The sequence below is a fragment of the Bombina bombina genome, chromosome 4 (genome assembly GCF_027579735.1).
Source record: "Bombina bombina isolate aBomBom1 chromosome 4, aBomBom1.pri, whole genome shotgun sequence".
In the NCBI taxonomy this organism is placed as follows: domain Eukaryota; kingdom Metazoa; phylum Chordata; class Amphibia; order Anura; family Bombinatoridae; genus Bombina; species Bombina bombina.
The window spans coordinates 646,122,692-646,143,480 of record NC_069502.1 but is presented as its reverse complement, the minus strand read 5'-3'; the positions used below and the strand labels follow the sequence as shown (position 1 = coordinate 646,143,480).

The 20,789-nt window shown below is 38.4% G+C and overlaps 1 protein-coding gene across 6 annotated transcripts in view; it reads left to right on the top strand.

Annotated features, from left to right (window-relative positions):
- The window catches only part of LAMA2 (laminin subunit alpha 2), a 1,406,020-nt gene that overhangs the window by 445,437 nt on the left and 939,794 nt on the right, over positions 1–20,789 (top strand). For all 6 annotated transcript variants that reach the window (XM_053710700.1, XM_053710701.1, XM_053710696.1 and 3 more), the window contains exon 5: positions 13,265–13,444. In XM_053710700.1, the coding sequence (XP_053566675.1) occupies positions 13,265–13,444 (180 nt within the window). The remainder of the gene's footprint in view (positions 1–13,264; positions 13,445–20,789) is intronic.

Genomic DNA, 20,789 nt, shown 5'->3' with positions numbered 1-20,789 from the left:
AGGTGGAAAGGTTATGGAGCAGCGGTCTTTAGAACGCTGCTTCATAACTAATGTTTCTGACGAGCCTGAAGGAACTTGATAGATAGGCCCCATTGTCTTCACAGCAGAGAAACACTTCAAACACACTGGATTAGGTGTAAAAGCCTTGGCCTGTTTATTAACAGACAATTTGCAGGAATACAGTTTTAACATAGACAAAAGAACAAATTTAATCCTTGCACAATGGTGCTTACTAAACATAATTAAGCATTTCTAACTAAAGTGGCGGGGCTTTTCCACACAACTGCAAAATTACAAAAAGGATTGCAAACATCACAGGCCTAAGAACCTAGGGCGAGATTACATATATGGCGCAAGCTTCAGCACAAGTGCTGAAACCCACGCCGCCCGGGTTCATATACTTTATTAGGTTTATTGCAATGTGGGTTAATGGCGGATTAAGGGTTCATATACTTTATTAGTTTTATTGAGATGTGGGTTAATAGCGGATTAGGGGTTAATATACTTTATTAGTTATTGTGGTGGGGGATTGCGGTTGACAGGGAGATAGATATTGATATAGGTGTTAGTTAATATTTTCAGGCAGTTACGGGACATACAGTGCCCAAATTTTCAGTGTAAGATTTTGCTGTACCTGCCTATGGCCTAGATTTGGAGTTTGGCGTTAGCCGTGAAAACCAGCGTTAGAGGCTCCTAACGCTGGTTTTAGGCTACCGCCGGAATTTGGAGTCAGTGATTAAAGGGTCTAACGCTCACTTTTCAGCCGCGACTTTTCCATACCGCAGATCCCCTTACGTCAATTGCGTATCCTATCTTTTCAATGGGATCTTTCTAACGCCGGTATTTAGAGTCGTTTCTGAAGTGAGCGTTAGAGCTCTAACGACAAAACTCCAGCCGCCGGAAAATAGCAGGAGTTAAGAGCTTTCTGGGCTAACGCCGGTTTATAAAGCTCTTAACTACTATACTATAAAGTACACTAACACCCATAAACTACCTATGTACCCCTAAACCGAGGTCCCCCCACATCGCCGCCACTCGATTTAAATTTTTTAACCCCTAATCTGCCGACCGCCACCTACGTTATACTTATGTACCCCTAATCTGCTGCCCCTAACACCGCCGACCCCTATATTATATTTATTAACCCCTAATCTGCCCCCCACAACGTCGCCGACACCTGCCTACACTTATTAACCCCTAATCTGCCGAGCGGACCTGAGCGCTACTATAATAAAGTTATTAACCCCTAATCCGCCTCACTAACCCTATCATAAATAGTATTAACCCCTAATCTGCCCTCCCTAACATCGCCGACACCTAACTTCAATTATTAACCCCTAATCTGACGACCGGAGCTCACCGCTACTATAATAAATGGATTAACCCCTAAAGCTAAGTCTAACCCTAACCCTAACACCCCCCTAAGTTAAATATAATTTAAATCTAACGAAATAAATTAACTCTTATTAAATAAATTATTCCTATTTAAAGCTAAATACTTACCTGTAAAATACATCCTAATATAGCTACAATATAAATTATAATTACATAGTAGCTATTTTAGGATTAATATTTATTTTACAGGCAACTTTGTAATTATTTTACCAGGTACAATAGCTATTAAATAGTTACCTAGTTAAAATAATAACAAATTTACCTGTAAAATAAATCCTAACCTAAGATATAATTAAACCTAACACTACCCTATCAATAAATGAATTAAATAAACTACCTACAATTACCTACAATTAACCTAACACTACACTATCAATAAATTAATTAAATACAATTCCTACAAATAAATACAATTAAATAAACTAGCTAAAGTACAAAAAATAAAAAAGAACTAAGTTACAAAAAATAAAAAAATATTTACAAACATAAGAAAAATATTACAACAATTTTAAACTAATTACACCTACTCTAAGCCCCCTAATAAAATAACAAAGCCCCCCAAAATAAAAAATTCCCTACCCTATTCTAAATTAAAAAAGGTAAAAGCTCTTTTACCTTACCAGCCTTGAACAGGGCCCTTTGCGGGGCATGCCCCAAGAATTTCAGCTCTTTTGCCTGTAAAAAAAAACATACAATACCCCCCCCCCCAACATTACAACCCACCACCCACATACCCCTAATCTAACCCAAACCCCCCTTAAATAAACCTAACACTAAGCCCCTGAAGATCTTCCTACCTTTTCTTCACCATCCAGGTTCACCGATCCGTCCTGAAGAGCTCCTCCGATGTCCTGATCCAAGCCCAAGCGGGGGGCTGAAGAGGTCCATGATCCGGTCAAAGTCTTCATCCAAGCGGGGCAGAAGAGGATCTTCCATCCGATTGAAGTCTTCATCCAGGCGGCATCTTCTATGGTCTTCTATCCGGAGCGAAGTGGCAGGATCCTGAAGACCTCCAGCGCGGAACATCCATCCGGCCCGACGACTGAACGACGAATGACTGTTCCTTTAAGGGACGTCATCCAAGATGGCGTCCCTCGAATTCCGATTGGCTGATAGGATTCTATCAGCCAATCGGAATTAAGGTAGGAATTTTCTGATTGGCTGATGGAATCAGCCAATCAGAATCAAGTTCAATCCGATTGGCTGATCCAATCAGCCTATCAGATTGAGCTCGCATTCTATTGGCTGATCGGAACAGCCAATAGAATGCGAGCTCAATCTGATTGGCTGATTGGATCAGCCAATCGGATTGAACTTGATTCTGATTGGCTGATTCCATCAGCCAATCAGAAAATTCCTACCTTAATTCCGATTGGCTGATAGAATCCTATCAGCCAATCGGAATTCGAGGGACGCCATCTTGGATGACGTCCCTTAAAGGAACAGTCATTCGTCGTTCAGTCGTCGGGCCGGATGGATGTTCCGCGCTGGAGTCGGGCCGGATGGATGTTCCGCGCTGATAGAATCCTATCAGCCAATCGGAATTCGAGGGACGCCATCTTGGATGACGTCCCTTAAAGGAACAGTCATTCGTCGTTCAGTCGTCGGGCCGGATGGATGTTCCGCGCTGGAGTCGGGCCGGATGGATGTTCCGCGCTGATAGAATCCTATCAGCCAATCGGAATTCGAGGGACGCCATCTTGGATGACGTCCCTTAAAGGAACAGTCATTCGTCGTTCAGTCGTTGGGCCGGATGGATGTTCCGCGCTGGAGGTCTTCAGGATCCTGCCGCTTCGCTCCGGATAGAAGACCATAGAAGATGCCGCCTGGATGAAGACTTCAATCGGATGGAAGATCCTCTTCTGCCCCGCTTGGATGAAGACTTTGACCGGATCATGGACCTCTTCAGCCCCCCGCTTGGGCTTGGATCAGGACATCGGAGGAGCTCTTCAGGACGGATCGGTGAACCTGGATGTTGAAGACAAGGTAGGAAGATCTTCAGGGGCTTAGTGTTAGGTTTATTTAAGGGGGGTTTGGGTTAGATTAGGGGTATGTGGGTGGTGGGTTGTAATGTTGGGGGGGGTATTGTATGTTTTTTTTTACAGGCAAAAGAGCTGAAATTCTTGGGGCATGCCCCGCAAAGGGCCCTGTTCAGGGCTGGTAAGGTAAAAGAGCTTTTACCTTTTTTAATTTAGAATAGGGTAGGGAATTTTTTATTTTGGGGGGCTTTGTTATTTTATTAGGGGGCTTAGAGTAGGTGTAATTAGTTTAAAATTGTTGTAATATTTTTCTTATGTTTGTAAATATTTTTTTATTTTTTGTAACTTAGTTCTTTTTTATTTTTTGTACTTTAGCTAGTTTATTTAATTGTATTTATTTGTAGGAATTGTGTTTAATTAATTTATTGATAGTGTAGTGTTAGGTTAATTGTAGGTAATTGTAGGTAGTTTATTTAATTAATTTATTGATAGGGTAGTGTTAGGTTTAATTATATCTTAGGTTAGGATTTATTTTACAGGTAAATTTGTTATTATTTTAACTAGGTAACTATTAAATAGATATTGTACCTGGTTAAAATAATTACCAAGTTGCCTGTAAACTAAATATAAATCCTAAAATAGCTATAATATAATTATAATTTATATTGTAGCTATATTAGGATGTATTTTACAGGTAAGTATTTAGCTTTAAATAGGAATAATTTATTTAATAAGAGTTAATTTATTTCGTTAGATTTAAATTATATTTAACTTAGGGGGGTGTTAGTGTTAGGGTTAGACTTAGCTTTAGGGGTTAATCCATTTATTATAGTAGCGGTGAGCTCCGGTCGTCAGATTAGGGGTTAATAATTGAAGTTAGGTGTCGGCGATGTTAGGGAGGGCAGATTAGGGGTTAATACTATTTATGATAGGGTTAGTGAGGCGGATTAGGGGTTAATAACTTTATTATAGTAGCGCTCAGGGCAGATTAGGGGTTAATAAGTGTAGGCAGGTGTCGGCGACGTTGTGGGGGGCAGATTAGGGGTTAATAAATATAATATAGGGGTCGGCGATGTTAGGGCAGCAGATTAGGGCTACATAGGGATAATGTAAGTAGCGGCGGTTTACGGAGCGGCAGATTAGGGGTTAATAATAATATGCAGGGGTCAGCGATAGCGGGAGCGGCAGATTAGGGGTTAATAAGTGTAAGGTTAGGGGTGTTTAGACTCGGGGTACATGTTAGAGTGTTAGGTGCAGACGTAGGAAGTGTTTCCCCATAGGAAACAATGGGGCTGCGTTAGGAGCTGAACGCTGCTTTTTTGCAGGTGTTAGGTTTTTTTTCAGCTCAAACAGCCCCATTGTTTTCCTATGGGAGAATCGTGCACAAGCACGTTTTTGAGGCTGGCCGCGTCCGTAAGCAACTCTGGTATCGAGAGTTGCATTTGCGGTAAAAATGCTCTACGCTCCTTTTTTGGAGCCTAACGCAGCATTTGTTTGAACTCTCGATACCAGAGTTAAATTTATGGTGCGGCCAGAAAAAAGCCTGCGGAGCGTTAACAGCCCTTCTACCGCCAAACTCCAAATCTAGGCCTATGTGTGGCAAGGTGTAAATGGAGTAAAATTTCTAATTTTTCCTTGCACTGAATATGTGATACTGATTTGCGACGCAGTTCTATTTTAGCTTATGGGAGTAAAAATTGCGTCCGACGGGTGAAATTTATGTGCCGCATTTATATGCGGCGCTGTATATATCATACCAAAACCGCGTAAAAACCGGCGTCGTCGGCTTTTGTGGGCGACTCTGCATATGTAATCTTGCACCTAGAGAGTAGTACAACGTCATATCCTCTGTCTTTCACATACAGATTCTAACTAACAGCCTGAGCACACACTATTTAACAAGAGGTAAATTATGTTAATTAGCTGCAGGTGAAAAAACCTTAGCTTGTGGGGAAAACCTGAAATGGATTTCTCACCTGCAATTTTCTGCCTCATCCAAACTGTGGAATGGATTACCATCCCGAAATACACAATCACATAATGTATTTTCAATACAAAAGTACAAGCAGTCCTGAATTCAATTTGAAATGCTTGTTTAACAGCTAACCCTAGCAAGTGTACAATTGGCCTCAAACCAAGGATTTCATTTGTTCTTTTGTCTATGTTAAAACTGTATTCCTGGAAATTGTCTGTTAATAAACAGGCCAATGCTTTTACACCTAATCCAATGTGTTTGAAGTGTTTCTCTGCTGTGAAGACATGGGGGCCGAATTATCATTGTGCGAGCAGACATGATCCAATATCGTGGATCATGTCTGCTGCACATCGATAAATGCCGACAGCATACGCTCTCTTCATTTATCATTGCTGCCCCCTGCAGATTTGCGGTCAATCGGCCGCTAGCAGGGGTGTAAACCAACCTGATCGTATTCGATCTGGTTGATTTCTAGCGATGTCTGTCCGCCGCCTCAGAGCAGACAAAATTCCCAGGGAGAGGGTTATCTTTGTCACAACATGTATGTATATGTATATATATATATATATATATACATCCATAAATGGTCAGCACACCTTCACAAACTTTTCTGCTGCAGTCATTCCAAACATTTATAAGAATCATGAAAACACAGCTCCTTCTTTTGCAAACATTATGTGTTTAATCACATAACACATACTCAGTCAGATTACGAATTTTGCATTATGGCTGCTCACTAATTACTTGTACGTTATTTTTACCGCTCACCTTTCATAGTGCTGCTATTACAGGTTTGCAAAAAGCAGGCTTGTACGGGCAATATGGTTGCGTTGAGCTCCATACCTCACCCAAATACAAGCACTGCTTTGATGTGCTCGTGCACAATTTCCCCATAGACATCAAAGGGGAGAGCACCCAACCACCTACATAAAACTATTAACCACTAATCTGCTGCCCATAACATTGCCGCCACATAAATAAAACTATTAACCCTAATCTGCTGCCCCTAACATCGTCGCCACTTACATTACAGTTATTAACCCCTAAACCGCCGCCCTCCCACATCGCAAACACTATTTAAAGATTATTAACCCCTAATCTGCAGTCCGCCCACACTGCCACTATAATAAACCTATTAACCCCTAAATCTAACCCTAACGTAACCCTAACCCTAACACCCCCTAACTTAAATATAATTAAATCCAATCAGCCAATAGGATGAAAGCTCAATCCTATTGGCAGATTGCAACAGTCAATATGATTTTTTACCCTTTAATTCCTATTGGCTGATAGAATTATATCAGCCAATCAGAATGTAAGGGACGCCATCTTGGATGACGTACCGTAAAAGGGAAACTTAATTCTTCGTTGACCATCGGAAGAAGAGGTGCCGGTTGTCTTGAAGATGGACCCGCTCCGCGCCGGATGGATGAAGATAGAAGATGCCGTCTGGGTGAAGACCTCTGCCCGCTTCGAGAAGGACTTCTGCACACTTGGATGAAGTCTTCTGCCGCCTCGATGAGGATGGATGTCCGGTCTTCGAAAACTGTAAGTGGATCGTCGGGGGTTAGTGTTAGTATTTTTTAAGGGTTTATTGGGTGGGTTTTAATTTTAGGTTAGGGACTTTGGGCAGTAAAGCAATGCCCATCCAAATGCCCTTTTCAGGGCAATGGGGAGATTTTTTTTTTTTTTTTTTTGATAGGGCTATTAGATTAGGAGTAATTATTTTTTATTTTTGATCATTTTGTTTTTTATTTTGTGTAATTTACTGTTTATTTTTTGTAATTTAGATAAATGTATTTGATTAATTTAATTTATTTTATTTTATTGTAATGTTAGGTTTTAGTGTAAGACAGGTTAGGTTTTATTTTACAGGTAACTTTGTATTTATTTTAGCTAGGTAGTTATTAAATAGTTAATAACTATTTACTAACTAGTCTACCTAGTTAAAATAAGTACAAACTTACCTGTGAAATAAAAATAAAACCTAAGATAGATACAATGTAACTATTAGTTATATTGTAGCTAGCTTAGGTTTTATTTTACAGGTATTTAGTTTTAAATAGGAATTATTTAGGTAATAATTGTAAGTTTTATTTAGATTTATTTTAATTATATTTAAGTTAGGGGGTGTTAGGGTTAGGGTTACGTTAGGGTTAGGTTTAGGGGTTAATAGGTGTATTATAGCGGCGGTGTGGGCGGACGGCAGATTAGGGGTTAATAATCTTTAAATAGTCTTTGTGATGCGGGAGGGCGGCGGTTTAGGGGTTACTAATTTTATTATAGTGGCGACGATGTCGGGGAGTGGAGGAATAGGGGTTAAACATTTTTGAAGTTTCAGCGATGTCCGGAGCGGCAGATTAGGGGTTAATAATTTTATTTTAGTGTTTGCGATGCGGGTGGGCCTCGGTTTAGGGGTTAATAGGTAGCTTATGGGTGTTAGTGCACTTTGTGACAGTTCAGTTATGTTACAGCTCTGTAGCATAAAACTCATAACTACTGACTACGGATCTTGTCATTTTAGGCTGTATCTCTCACTTTTTGGCCTCACAGCAAAACTTGTAATATCGGCGCTATGGAAGTCCCATTGAAAGAGGACTTTCTTAAAGTGCGGTACTGACGTTGTGTGACGGCTAAAAAGGTGTGCAATGCAGCTATTCTGACAAGACTTGCAATACCGGCTTTAATGAAAAAGCATCATTATGAAGCATAACAATGCTTTTCCACTCATAACGCAAAACTTGTAATCTGGCTGAATGTTTGCAAAAGAAGGAGCTGTGTCTTCATGATTCATATATATGTATTTATATATATATTAAGAAACACAAAACATTTTCTTCCAAGTGAAGAACATTGGAATGTAAAATATTTTCAGTAAAAACACTGTACAAAATTTTAAAAAATGTTAAAATTGATTTTTCATTTGTTAAATGTGTCTGATTGGAGAGTGCTCAAAAGTGTATATACAGGTGAACCTCGAAAAATTAGAATATTGTGCAAAAGTTAATTTATTTCACTAATGCAACTTAAAACGTAAAACTAATATATGAGATAGACTCATTACATGCAAAGCAAGATAGTTCAAGCTGTGATTTGTCATAATTGTGATGATTATGGCTTACAGCTCATGAAAACCCCAAATCCACAATCTCAGAAAATTAGAATATTGTGAAAAGGTGCAATATTCTAGGCTCAAAGTGTCCCACTCTAATCAGCTAATTAAGCCATAACACCTGCAAAGGGTTCCTGAGCCTTTAAATGGTCTCTCAGTCTGGTTCAGTAGGAATCGCAATCATGGGAAAGACTGCTGACCTGAAAGTTGCGCAGAAAACCATCATTGACACCCTACATAAGAAGGGAAAGCCTCAAAAGGTAATTGCAAAAGAAGTTGGATGTTCCCAAAGTGCTGTATCAAAGCACACTAATAGAAAGTTATGTGGAAGGGAAAAGTGTGGAAGAAAAGGGTGCACAAGCAGCAGGGATGACCGCAGCCTGAAGAGGATTGTCAGGAAAAGGCCATTCAAAAGTGTTGGGGACTTTCACAAGAGCCACCACACACAGACGGATCCTGGACATGGGCTTCAAATGTCGTATTCCTCTTGTCAAGCCACTCCTAAACAACAAACAATGTCAGAAGCATCTTACCTGGGCTAAAGAAAAACAGACCTGGTCTGTTGCTCAGTGGTCCAAAGTCCTCTTTTCTGATGAGAGCAAATTTTGCATCTCATTTGGAAACCAAGGACCCAGAGTATGGAGGAAGAATTGAGAGTCACACACTGCAAGATGCTTGAAGTCCAGTGTGAAGTTTCCACAGTCTGTATTGATTTGGGGATTCATGCCATCTGCTGGTGTTGGTCCAATGTGCTTCATTAAGTCCAGGGTCAATGCAGCCATCTACCAGGAGATTTTGGAGCACTTCATGCTTCCTTCCGCAGTCAAGCTCTATGGGGATGCTGACTTCATTTTCCAGCAGGACTTGGCACCTGCCCACACTGGCAAAAGCACCAAAACCTGATTCAATGGACCGTGGGATTACTGTGCTTGATTGACCAGCAAACTCGCCTGACCTGAACCCCATAGAGAATCTATGGGGCATTGCCAAGAGAAAGAAGACATGAGACCAAACAATGCAGAAGAGCTGAAGGCCGCTATTGAAGCATCCTGGTCTTCCATAACACCTCAGCAGTGCCACAGGCTGATAGCTTCCATGCCACACCGCATTGAGGCAGTAATTGCTGCAAAAGGGGCCCAAACCAAGTACTGAGTACATACAGTATGCATGTTTATACTTTTCAGAGTTCCGATATTGTTCTACAGGTATGTACAATCCTTGTTTTATTGATTGCATGTAATATTCTAATTTTCTGAGATTGTGGATTTGGGGTTTTCATGAGCTGTAAGTCATAATCATCACAATTATGACAAATCACAGCTTGAACTATCTTCCTTTGAATGTAATGAGTATATCTCATATATTAGTTTTACCTTTTAAAGGGACATTAAACCCAAATATTGTCTTTCATGATTTAGATAGAGCATGCATATGTAAACAACTTTTCAATTTACTTCTATAATAAATTTTGCTTCATTCTATTAGAATCCTTTCTTGAAGAAGCAGCAATGCATTACTGGGAACTAGCTGAACACATTGGTAAGCCAATCACAAGAGGCATATATGTGCAGCCACCAATCAGTAGCTAGCTCCCAGCTTCTGAGCCTATCTAGATATGCTTTTAAACAAAGTATACAAAGGAAACAAAGCAAATTAGATAAAAGAAGTGCATTGGAAAGTTGTTTAAATTTGTGTGCTCTGACTAAATCATGAAAGGATGTTTTGGGGTTTCATGTCCCTTTAAGTTGCATTAGTGAATTAAATGAACTTTTGCACGATATTCTAATTTTTCGAGTTTCATCTGTATATAGATATGTGTATACATGTCTATATGTGTTTATATGTATATATAGGTACAAATGAGTATTCCTCATTTAGTGGTCACATTATATGTATATATCTTTATCTCATTTTACCACTTATATACAATAGGGTTTCGGTTTTATTACATTCAGTTATAGCCCCCCAGAACACACACATACTATGTATGTAATAGATAATGACTGCCCAATTTTTATATTTTTGTTGCTACTACTTATTTTTTATATCTAATAGTCAGCATGGATGTTTATATATATATACATATTCATGTATGTTCTTCCTAAGCTGCAGCATTATTAATCTTGGACCCCATTCACCTGTGTTCACTATAACATAATCTATCAAGATTTGTATATGCAGGATCGATGTCTATTTTGCTAAATTTTGTTCTATACATTTTTTCATTAATGAATGTTCATTATTGCAATAGGATGGTTGTGTGTATACAAATATATAGCAACACAAGAGCGCTAGGACCTAGGGTTGATCTTATTATTGTTTGTTGTGTTAGACAATTATTCTGACAGGTTCAGTGTCTCATTAGATACAATTGTGTGATGTCATAAAGGAGTACCCTTATTTGAATATGTTTTAACCAATAGGGGGTTTACACACCCTTTTTAAGTTAAGCTCATTGAGTGTTCTTTAGCAGTAGTGATTACGGCACAACGCCGAAACGCGTATACTGTCATATTTCACTTGTATCTTTGTACCTCCATGAACTTTTTAATGCCTTTGCATCAATAAAAGCTACGTTTTATTTTACCTCATCGTTGCTGCTCATTGCTCTTTCTTTTTGGGTTGGATAGGTACACATATATACACACACACCTACACCTGTATTTATACATATATACATATATATACATTATAGCCAGTTCCAGTCAAATAACTTGTCATATACCTTTTAACCTTTATAAAATGTTTTAATAATATTATATGTAACATTTTCATCAGAAAGTGTTTATGTGGGTGTAATAGTTTATTTGAATGTACAGTATTTATGTTGTGTTTGGTCAATTTTTTTTTTTAACCATTACACTTAACGCTTAGGGACTGATTTAACAAGCCCGGAATCTGGTCATCTCGCCCTGTTTCTGCTCGCCAGAAACAGCAGTTATGAAGCAGCGGTCTTAACTGTATCAGCCGCCTCTGAAGGGCGTACAGCAATCAATCCAATCCTATACGATTGGGTTAATTGACACCCCTGCTAGCAGCAAATCTGCAGGGGGCAGCATTGAACAAGTAGCTCACTAGAACTGCTTGTGCAATTCTGGCTGTCCGCATTCAGCAATGTCTGGCGGACATGATAGGCTGCAGCATATCATGTCTGCCAGGCAATAATAAATTGGCCCCTAGGTCTTCACTTGTGTTAACCAGATAAGCGCAAACTTTGTTTGCGCTCAAGCACACTTATTTACTTTCAACTTGTAATATGTGTGCTTGTTACCACAGTTGTTATATTGCTTGTGGAGTCCCACACTAACAATAACGCGCTACTTGTAATCTAGCCCAAAATGAGTGATAAAGCCACATATTACAATAACCAGAGTGAGGTTAAACTGACTCTAGAGGTGTCTAGATACCCCCTAAATCTCACCTAGGAACTAATGACTCAGGAATGTTTTGGTGGAGAGCAAACATTTTACAAGGAAATAAATGGAGATAAAATACATTGCTACTTTTTGTTACACTTTTAATCTTCATATAAGATTTCATACTACTTTATGACTATTCACAAATGCCTTGAGGACCCCTTCACCTTCTGAAATTCTCGTTTTGTGGACACTTTGATTATATAACGCTATAAAGGTAAACCAATTACTGGAATACACATTTTGTACATAATACATTTTGTAGTAAAACTATTTTTATATATATTTGCATGTTTATCTATATTTTTGTACATTTTTTTAATTAGTATAAATAGAATAAAGTTAGACAATTTTTTGAGAACCCTTTAAAGGCACATTAAACACAAAGGCCTAGATTACAAGTGGAGCTCACCTGAAATAAACAGTGTGTTATCCATATTGTGGCCCTGCGCAAAGAACAATGCAAGACCTGGTCTTACAATTGAATGAGAAAAAAGATTTGCCAGAGAAACTAAATGTGTTCGACATTTTTTTTTGCTTGCCCTATATCTTGAATAGATGGCACAGGTTGCACTATGAACCCGCAGGAAAATGTAGCAGACAACTTTCTACCTTGCTCCACAAGACTCTCCCGTAGTTTTCAAAGTTTTAAGTGCTCCTTAAAGACTCTACTGTTCAGGGATGCCTATAATATACACTAACATTTTCTTATCTTAGTTCCTCTCCTCCTTTTGTCATCCCCTTGAACCCCCCCAGCATGTAAGCCTACAAGCCCAGCTGTCCAGTAGATCGCCTTTATGAGTGCTGATTTAAAACAGTGCAACTCTTTGCAGGGCCTTGTACCCATTTGACTCCTATACATGCTTGCATAGTATACCTATGTTTATAGCACTGTGGAATCTGTTGATGCACTACAAATAACTAATAGTAATAATGTAAAATATCTTAAGGTATTTCATTCATATTGATACATATTAAATGCAAATGAAAGATTTTTTTATAAAGAATGTTTTCAAAATAATTTAAAGGGATATGGTATATGACAATGTATTGGAATAGGAAGGGCTCATAGGTGTATTTGCATGTGTGTATTTTTGTGTGTATGTTTATGCATGTTTGTGTACATATGTAAGTGTTTTCAAATTATATTACAATACAATATATTTTTCAGTGTAGGTTTCGATACAACAGGCAACAGTAGCTAATTCAAATAACAAAATGAAGGTAAAGGAGCTGTTTGCAAGCAATTAAATACACTCCAGCGAATAAAATGGAACATTCAGAACACATTAAAGGGGATAACATTTTAGAAAACAATGTTGCCTTAATCTTATATGGTTTAGTCGTATGTTATTGAAATTTGATTTTCCCCTTCTTATCTTTCTAGATTCATACATCAATAATTAATGGGAGACCAAGTGCTGAGGATCCAACACCAACACTTCTTGAATTTACTTCAGCTCGCTATATCCGTCTGAGATTTCAAAGAATTCGAACTCTGAATGCTGATTTAATGACGCTGACTTACAAAGATCCAAAAGATATTGATCCTATTGTAACCAGAAGGGTATGTATACTTAAACAAATATTGTACATTCGCTAAGCCACAATTTTTTGTTGCCCTTTAGTTTTGCAAGATAACATATTTCATACTCACCAAGTTGTACAAGTCTTTTATGCATGGGTATTTACATTTTATTGTTGGGAAATTAGCCCTGGCAGGTATTGTATATTTGCTGATATCTTATGAGTGAATACAACTTTGCAAGGATACAATATGCAGTTTCACCAACAAAATCATATTCTCTATAAGATCTTACATTTAGGAGTGTTTCATCTCAAGAAATAAATATAAAACTAATTTCTTGCCTTTATCATAACAATTGTAACTGCATGAACGAATCAAAATGATTTTTTTGCATGCATTCATTTGTTAAAGGGGTCACTCTGTGTTTTTCAAAAAAATGCAATGAGTACAGCAAAATTAGTGATCTTTTTTCATTTGCATTAAAGGAATAATCTAGTCAAAATTAAACTTTTTTTTTTAAACAAGCTTTATTGACATTGAAAAGAAAAAAATAACAACATATAATAAGCGACATTCTTGCAAAAGGTTACAGGTATAGACAGTGATATTGTTATTCATGTGTCTTTCAGTATTACATTCAAAGTGTTGTCAATCATATTGAGTGATTCTGAGCTTGTCTTGGCGAGGACGCATCCTCACAAGTTTTAACTAATAGTCTTATTCTCTGAAACCAAACACCAGGGGCTTATATAACGTTTGAGTCTGTTTGCCCAGCTTGCGTAAATCATACAGCTGGGCTCTAACCTGTCTCCTGGTGTTTTAGCCCATGAAGGGCATTAACTATATACTCAGAAAGTAACAGGAAGACAAAGAGAGAAATGAGAAGAGGTGTGAGAAGAAAGAGAGAGAAGGGGAAAAAAAAAGGGGGGCGGTAGGGAAGGAAGATGGAGCTGGTGGACGGTGCCAACACTTGCCACTAGGATAGCAGATTTCACTAATTAAATACCCTTTCCCTCCCAGGTAAGTAACATCATTTCGTTCGTTGCTAGTTTGCCAACTTTCGAAAAGTGATATCTTTCAAGGTTAAGGAGATCCACTACTCTGGATCTCCACTCTCAAATGTCAGGGGCCTGCGGTTTCTTCCAAAGTTTCGGGATAAGTCCCTTAGCTCTGTTGAGCATCAACATGAAGAGTAGATATTTGTCTTCCCCTATTATTTTGGGGAGTTCATGATAAATAAGGTAAGATGGCTTTGGAGGTATTATAATTTTAAGGATTCTGCTCATCTCCCCCAGCACCTCCTCCCAGAAATGTTTTATGGCAGGGCAATTCCACCAAATGTGCAACAGTGTTCCACTCTCCCCACAACCCCTCCAGCACTCCCCCGTTGTGTTTGGGTATATTCTCTGGAGCCTACTAGGAGTCAAGTACCATCTACTCAGAAATTTATAATGCATCTCCTGTAGTCTCATTGAGATGGATGCTTTTTTTGCCTTTCTAAATATTTTAATCCAATCCTTCGTGTCTATTTCCTGTCCGAGTTCTGTTTGCCAAGCGTGTGCGTAAGATGGAATCAATGTGCCCCCTTGGTAAGTAGGAGCTTGTATAACTTTGATATAAGGTGAGTCGGCGCTTGTGATGCCATGCAAAACGCTTCAAAGGGCGTTCTGTTTCTGGACATGTCTGTTTTGTGTTTATGTGTGTTGTAAAAATGTGAGATTTGTGCAACTCTGTACCATGATCCAAATCTAGCCGGGTCCCACTCCACCATCTCCGTCTCGGTTTGAGCTTATCCTGCTGTAGGATATTGGATATGGCCGAGTCATCCAGGCGGTAATAAGCCCCTGACCAGAACGGACCAGTCTCCATACCCAAGTCTGGGTTCTCCCTGACCGGGGTGTTTGGCGAGGCAGGCGTGGAGATGCAAGATTCCGCTTTGAGTAGCGCATCCCAGCTCTGGAGTACTTCTTTGATCATGGGATACTTCATGGCCAAGTTTGGGCGGCTGTTAGGAGAAATCCAAGCCAGAGAACCCAAGTAACCCCTTCGGACGATCTCATTGTCAATTTGTATCCATGCCTTGTTGCTGGAGCCCTGGCTCCATTCAACCAATTTCTGAAGAGAGATGGCTCTCTGGTATTCCCTCAAAAGTGGGACTCCAAGTCCTCCTCTTTCTCTGGGTAGATAGATCATGTGTTTTCTGATTCTTGGTTTTATACCATTCCAGATATAGGCTTCGATAGCGGCTTGAACCTGTTGGACATATGGTAAGGGCGGTGCCAATGGGACCGCTTGCATTACATAGAGCATTCTCGGGAGCACGTTCATCTTAATTACTCCCACCCGTCCCATCCATGAGATAGATTTTTTTTTCCAGTTTGCTAGATCTTTGAGTATGTCATCTCTGATATTTTTATAATTGAGATCAGAGATCTCCGCCAAGTTAGGCGTAATCAGTACCCCTAGATACTTGATCTGGTGGGTGGCTACTTTGATGGGGCATGTGTTTTTGAGTATGTCAAATAGGGACGGTGATTCCGTGATATTTAAAATCTCAGACTTCTGTGGGTTAAGCAAGAAGTTCGAAACCGTACCAAATGCTGAGAATTCCAGCATTGCTTCGGCCAGGGAGCTCGCTGAATCTGAGATTGTTAATAGCACATCGTCTGCATACATGGAGAGCTTGTGCTCCGTATTTCCTATTACGAAACCCTTTATCTTAGGGTTGTGTCTGATTTTGGCTGCCAGGCAAAGAGGAGAGGTGAGAGGGGACAGCCCTGCCTGGTTCCATTTTTAATCTGAAAGGTATCAGACAGCATCCCGTTGGCTCTGACCCTAGCATTAGGTGTGGAGTACAGGGACATCGTCCGATTGATAAAGCCTGTTCCGAAACCAAATTTCTCTAACGTTTGCCACATGAACAACCAGCTCACGCGGTCAAACGCCTTCTCAGCGTCCGTTGTTACCAAGGACAACGGGGCTCCTGTGACATGTGCGTGTGTAATCATCTGTAGCACTTTCAAGGTGTTATCCCTGGCTTCTCGAGCTGGAATAAAGCCCACTTGGTCAGTTGATATAATGCTTGGTAGGAGTCTATTCAGCCGGTTCGCCAGGATCCTCGCCAAGATTTTAACGTCTGAATTTAAGAGCGAAATAGGTCTAAAATTCTCAGGTCTGTCTTGCGGTTTCCCGGACTTCGGGATTACCGCTATAAAAGCCTCTAACATGGAGCTTGGCAGTGTAGGGTTATGGGCCAGCAAGTTAAAGAGCGTCACTAATTCCGGCGCTAAGATGTCAGTGAATGTCTTATAGTATTTAAGACCAAAGCCGTCCGACCCTGGGCTTTTCCCTGAGGGTAGGTCCTTTATAGCCTTCTTAACTTCATCTAGGGTGATAGGAGAGTCTAGAGCCTCTGCCTCCTCTGCTGTAATCTGTGGGAGGTGAATATTGTCCAGGTATTTCTGGACCTCCTCCGCTGTCTGCAGCGGTGGTGGGTTACTTGCTCTATCCCCAGAGGATCTCTGCAAATCATACAATGATTCGTAATATTCTTTGAAGATTTTCGCGATCGAAGCTCCATCTGCCCTAACTGCCCTGTCTCTCCCCTGCATGTGGTGAAGAGCATGCAATTTTAAGCAACTTTCTAATGTACTCCTATTATAATTTTTTCTTATTTCTCTTGGTATCTTTATTAGAAAAAGCAAGAATGTGAGCTTACAAGGCGGCCCATTTTTGTTTCAGCACCTGGGTAGCGCTTGCTGATTGGTAGCTACATTTAAACACCAATCAGCAAGGGCTACCCAGGTGCTGAACTAAAAAATGGGCCGGCTTCTAAGCTTACATTCTTGCTTTTTCAAATAAAGCTACCAAGTTAACGAAGAAAAATTGATAATAGGAGTAAATTAGAAAGTTGCTTAAAAATGCATTCTCTATCTGAATCATGAAAGTTTAATTTTGACTATACTATTCCTTTAAGTACCCAGTACATAAAATCTAGGAAATGAAAAAGAGAACGTATTACTAAGTCTTCAAAAGAATTATAACTGCAACAAATTAAGAAACATTCTTTAAATATGTTTGTCTGTTTTTTTTTAAAAAAAAAGTAGTTTCTCTAGATAAAATAAGAGACATCTTAAAAACCTCATGAATGAAGAATCCTGTGACCTAATCCTAATTGCTTTCTGTGGTTGGGGACAATTTTCCACTAAATTGTAGTATTGCTTTTGGGTTGTTGTGTTTTTTTATTTTTTTATGAAATAAGTAATTAATTATATTTTATATTTTAATTGTTTTATGTCAATCTTGTATGTACTTAAATAATTAATATAAAAAAAAAATATTTGACCAATATTGAAATAGACTACATTTAATTAAATTAGGAGGATTGTGAATAAAACGAAATAAAAATAACTGTTTATAGACAAAATAATATTCATCACCAGAAAAAAAAAAAAGTTTGAAACAGAAATACAGTAAATATTATTGTGTCAACATAACAAAATAAAAGTTTGCTGTCTAGCTGAATAGATTTTTTGGTTCAAATGTTATTGCAATCTTAATCATACTGTACTGTTAGATAATTGCATTTGCTTTAGGATTTAGGACATCATTAATCAGTAACAAAAGTGAATGTTTTACATTCCAGTTGACACCAGGTTCTAACTAAAATTTATGTACAGAACAGTCAGTAAGAACTTCTTTAATTACTACAGACAACAGTAAATGACAGACTGAGCTCACAAACTCTAAAAATCTGTTTTAATTTGAGAAGCTTTGTAACATATATATATACCTGTATAACATATTAGCTTTTTTATTTAGGGCCAGATTACAAGTGGAGCACAAAATATTGCTTTCGCTAAAGTGATAATTGTGCTCCCCTTTGTAATACCAGTGCACGCAAATGTGTGCTGGTATTACGAGTTAGGTCATGTTAGCATTGCACGGAAGCATTGCAGTCACAAGAGCGTGCTTCCATAGGCTCCAATGGGAACCTCTTTCTCATGCCCAACACCCCACAGCCGTCAACTTTAGCCCCCAAAAACTGCCTAGTGCATTTATTTTTTTAAATAAAATATGCTACTAAGAAGCCCCAAGGCAGAACATACAGTGAAGTGAGATGCATCATGTTTGCAGAAAGAACAGGACACATGCAGGAACTGTTAGAGATTTAACTTTGCAGCACTGCTCCACATCAGGCTGTTCTCTTCAAACAGTGCTGTGCTCTGGCTGCACAGTGTAAGTTTTCCTTATCACAGTACACCCAGAGCAAAGTGTTGTTTGAATATACAGTAGATTTCTATATTAGACCAAGAGAATAAGGAAAAATAAATATTCAAGAGACAATTTATTTTTTTTGGGTGCATCTAATTTGCAATTCAATTTTAAACTACTATACTATATTATAAAATATTTTTAAATTGCTTTATTCTCCAGTTAATCAACACATTGCAATAAAACGTGTGCTTAAGTGTAACTGCCTAATTTAAAATGTTATTTTATTTAAAAATGAGCTGCAGAATTTTTTTACTAAGAACTACACATTGTATTTTGGGGCAATTGGTGCACATTTAAAAAATTAATTTGAAGTCTGACCTCTGGTTAGTTTTTTGAGCACTAATTGCTACCGCCAGCTTGTGGTAGCAACAACCAGCCACTTATTATTCCTAGTTATTTATCATGCGCCTGCAAATGGGAGAATTTGCCGTTTGCGGGCACGCAATAAATTTGAACTCCACTTATAATCTAGGCCATTATAAGGGCAAATTATTTAGTCATTAAGTAAAAACAAGCAACATTACTGCATTTACTACCATTTACATTGATTTACATCACATTTGAAGAAACGCCATCTTCAGTGGTGCTTTCATCTCCAGGTAAATGTCACTTGTAGCATCTTCCTGATAATCCTGTGGATGCATTACAGCCCTTCTGTGCAACTAATGGGTTAACTTTAAACTTATTCCTAAACTATGTGAGTGGCAATAATAAGTTAAAAGACAAACCAACGGAAGTTGAAATGCATCCACCAATTTTTTTTATTTTTTTTTTAAATATTTCTTTATTAGTTTTTAAATAGAGTACAAACATAAAAAGAAAAGTTACAGTGACAACATCGACTTGCTTGTTGTAAATAAATGCTGTCATTAATTCATAAACTGTTTGTTAATATTTGAATAACCAGTATATACATGTATAGGCTTTCATCCATACACAGTGGTGCAGTTTAGAATTATGTATCTTGAAATATTATGTATATTTTTATTAGAGCTTGACTAAGACAATGAGGTAAAAATAAATGCAGATATGGATAAATATTTTGGAAAATATACTGACCATGTCGACTTGCTTGTTGTACATAAGTGCTGTCATTAATCCATAAACCATTTGTTAATCTTTAAGTCACCAGTATATACATACACAGGCCTACACATATTCACAGTAATACAATTTTGAATCATGTATCTGTAGATATTATGTATCATTTTGATGATGTTGGACTAAGACAATGAGATAAAAATAAATGCAGATAAAGAGAAATATTTTGAGCATTATTTTGAGAGGGTAAAATAGAGGGAAAAATTATTGTGTTGATTAAGTGTAATAAAGGGAAGGAGATAGGATAGGCGAGAGAAAAAAACAAAACAAAACTTTATTCTCGGTCCACACCAACAGCTCCCCCCGGAAGCAGACCAACCCAAAGAGTTGAGTCAAATGTATTTTATTCCATGATTGGCCTGCAGTCTAGGATTACCAATTACAGAAGTGCAACTGTTTCAATTCCTCTTTAAAATACTATATGTTCCCCAAGCATCGTCTCCACAGGTCCCAACTCATGCAGTGGATCTCTATTTTGTTATTGGTTGCAAAAATAGTGCTTTCCATTGATTCTATGTGAGTGAGATTATTTTTTTTTTTGTTTAAATAATTTTTATTGAAAATCGGTACATTGAAAATGAACAAGATATATAGTTTCAGTTACTCAGCAGTAGCATAACAGCAGTTCACTATAAAGACAGTCATCGTTGATGATTAATCCAATTTCTATAGGTATTTTCAAGATTGTTTAAAAGAGGAAATGAGTCATAACATGACATTAGAAGATATAAAAGGATTTAGTGGGTGAAATAAGGCAAGGGTTAGGGTGGTGAGGTTTAGAAGGGGGAATAGAAGGGGAGGTAGTGTCCCATCCGGTCCATCCTCTCTATAGTCACGGAAAGGGGTATAAGTGTAGCTTTAAAAGTTTCAGGTATAAGATGTCGAGTAAACTGTTTAAGTGTGGTCGTCGTAAGATCCCTGTTCCCATATAAATTGAATATTGGAGATCATGTCTTGTTTACCTAGATAACAGTAATGCATCTTTTCTAATGTGAGGACGTGATTT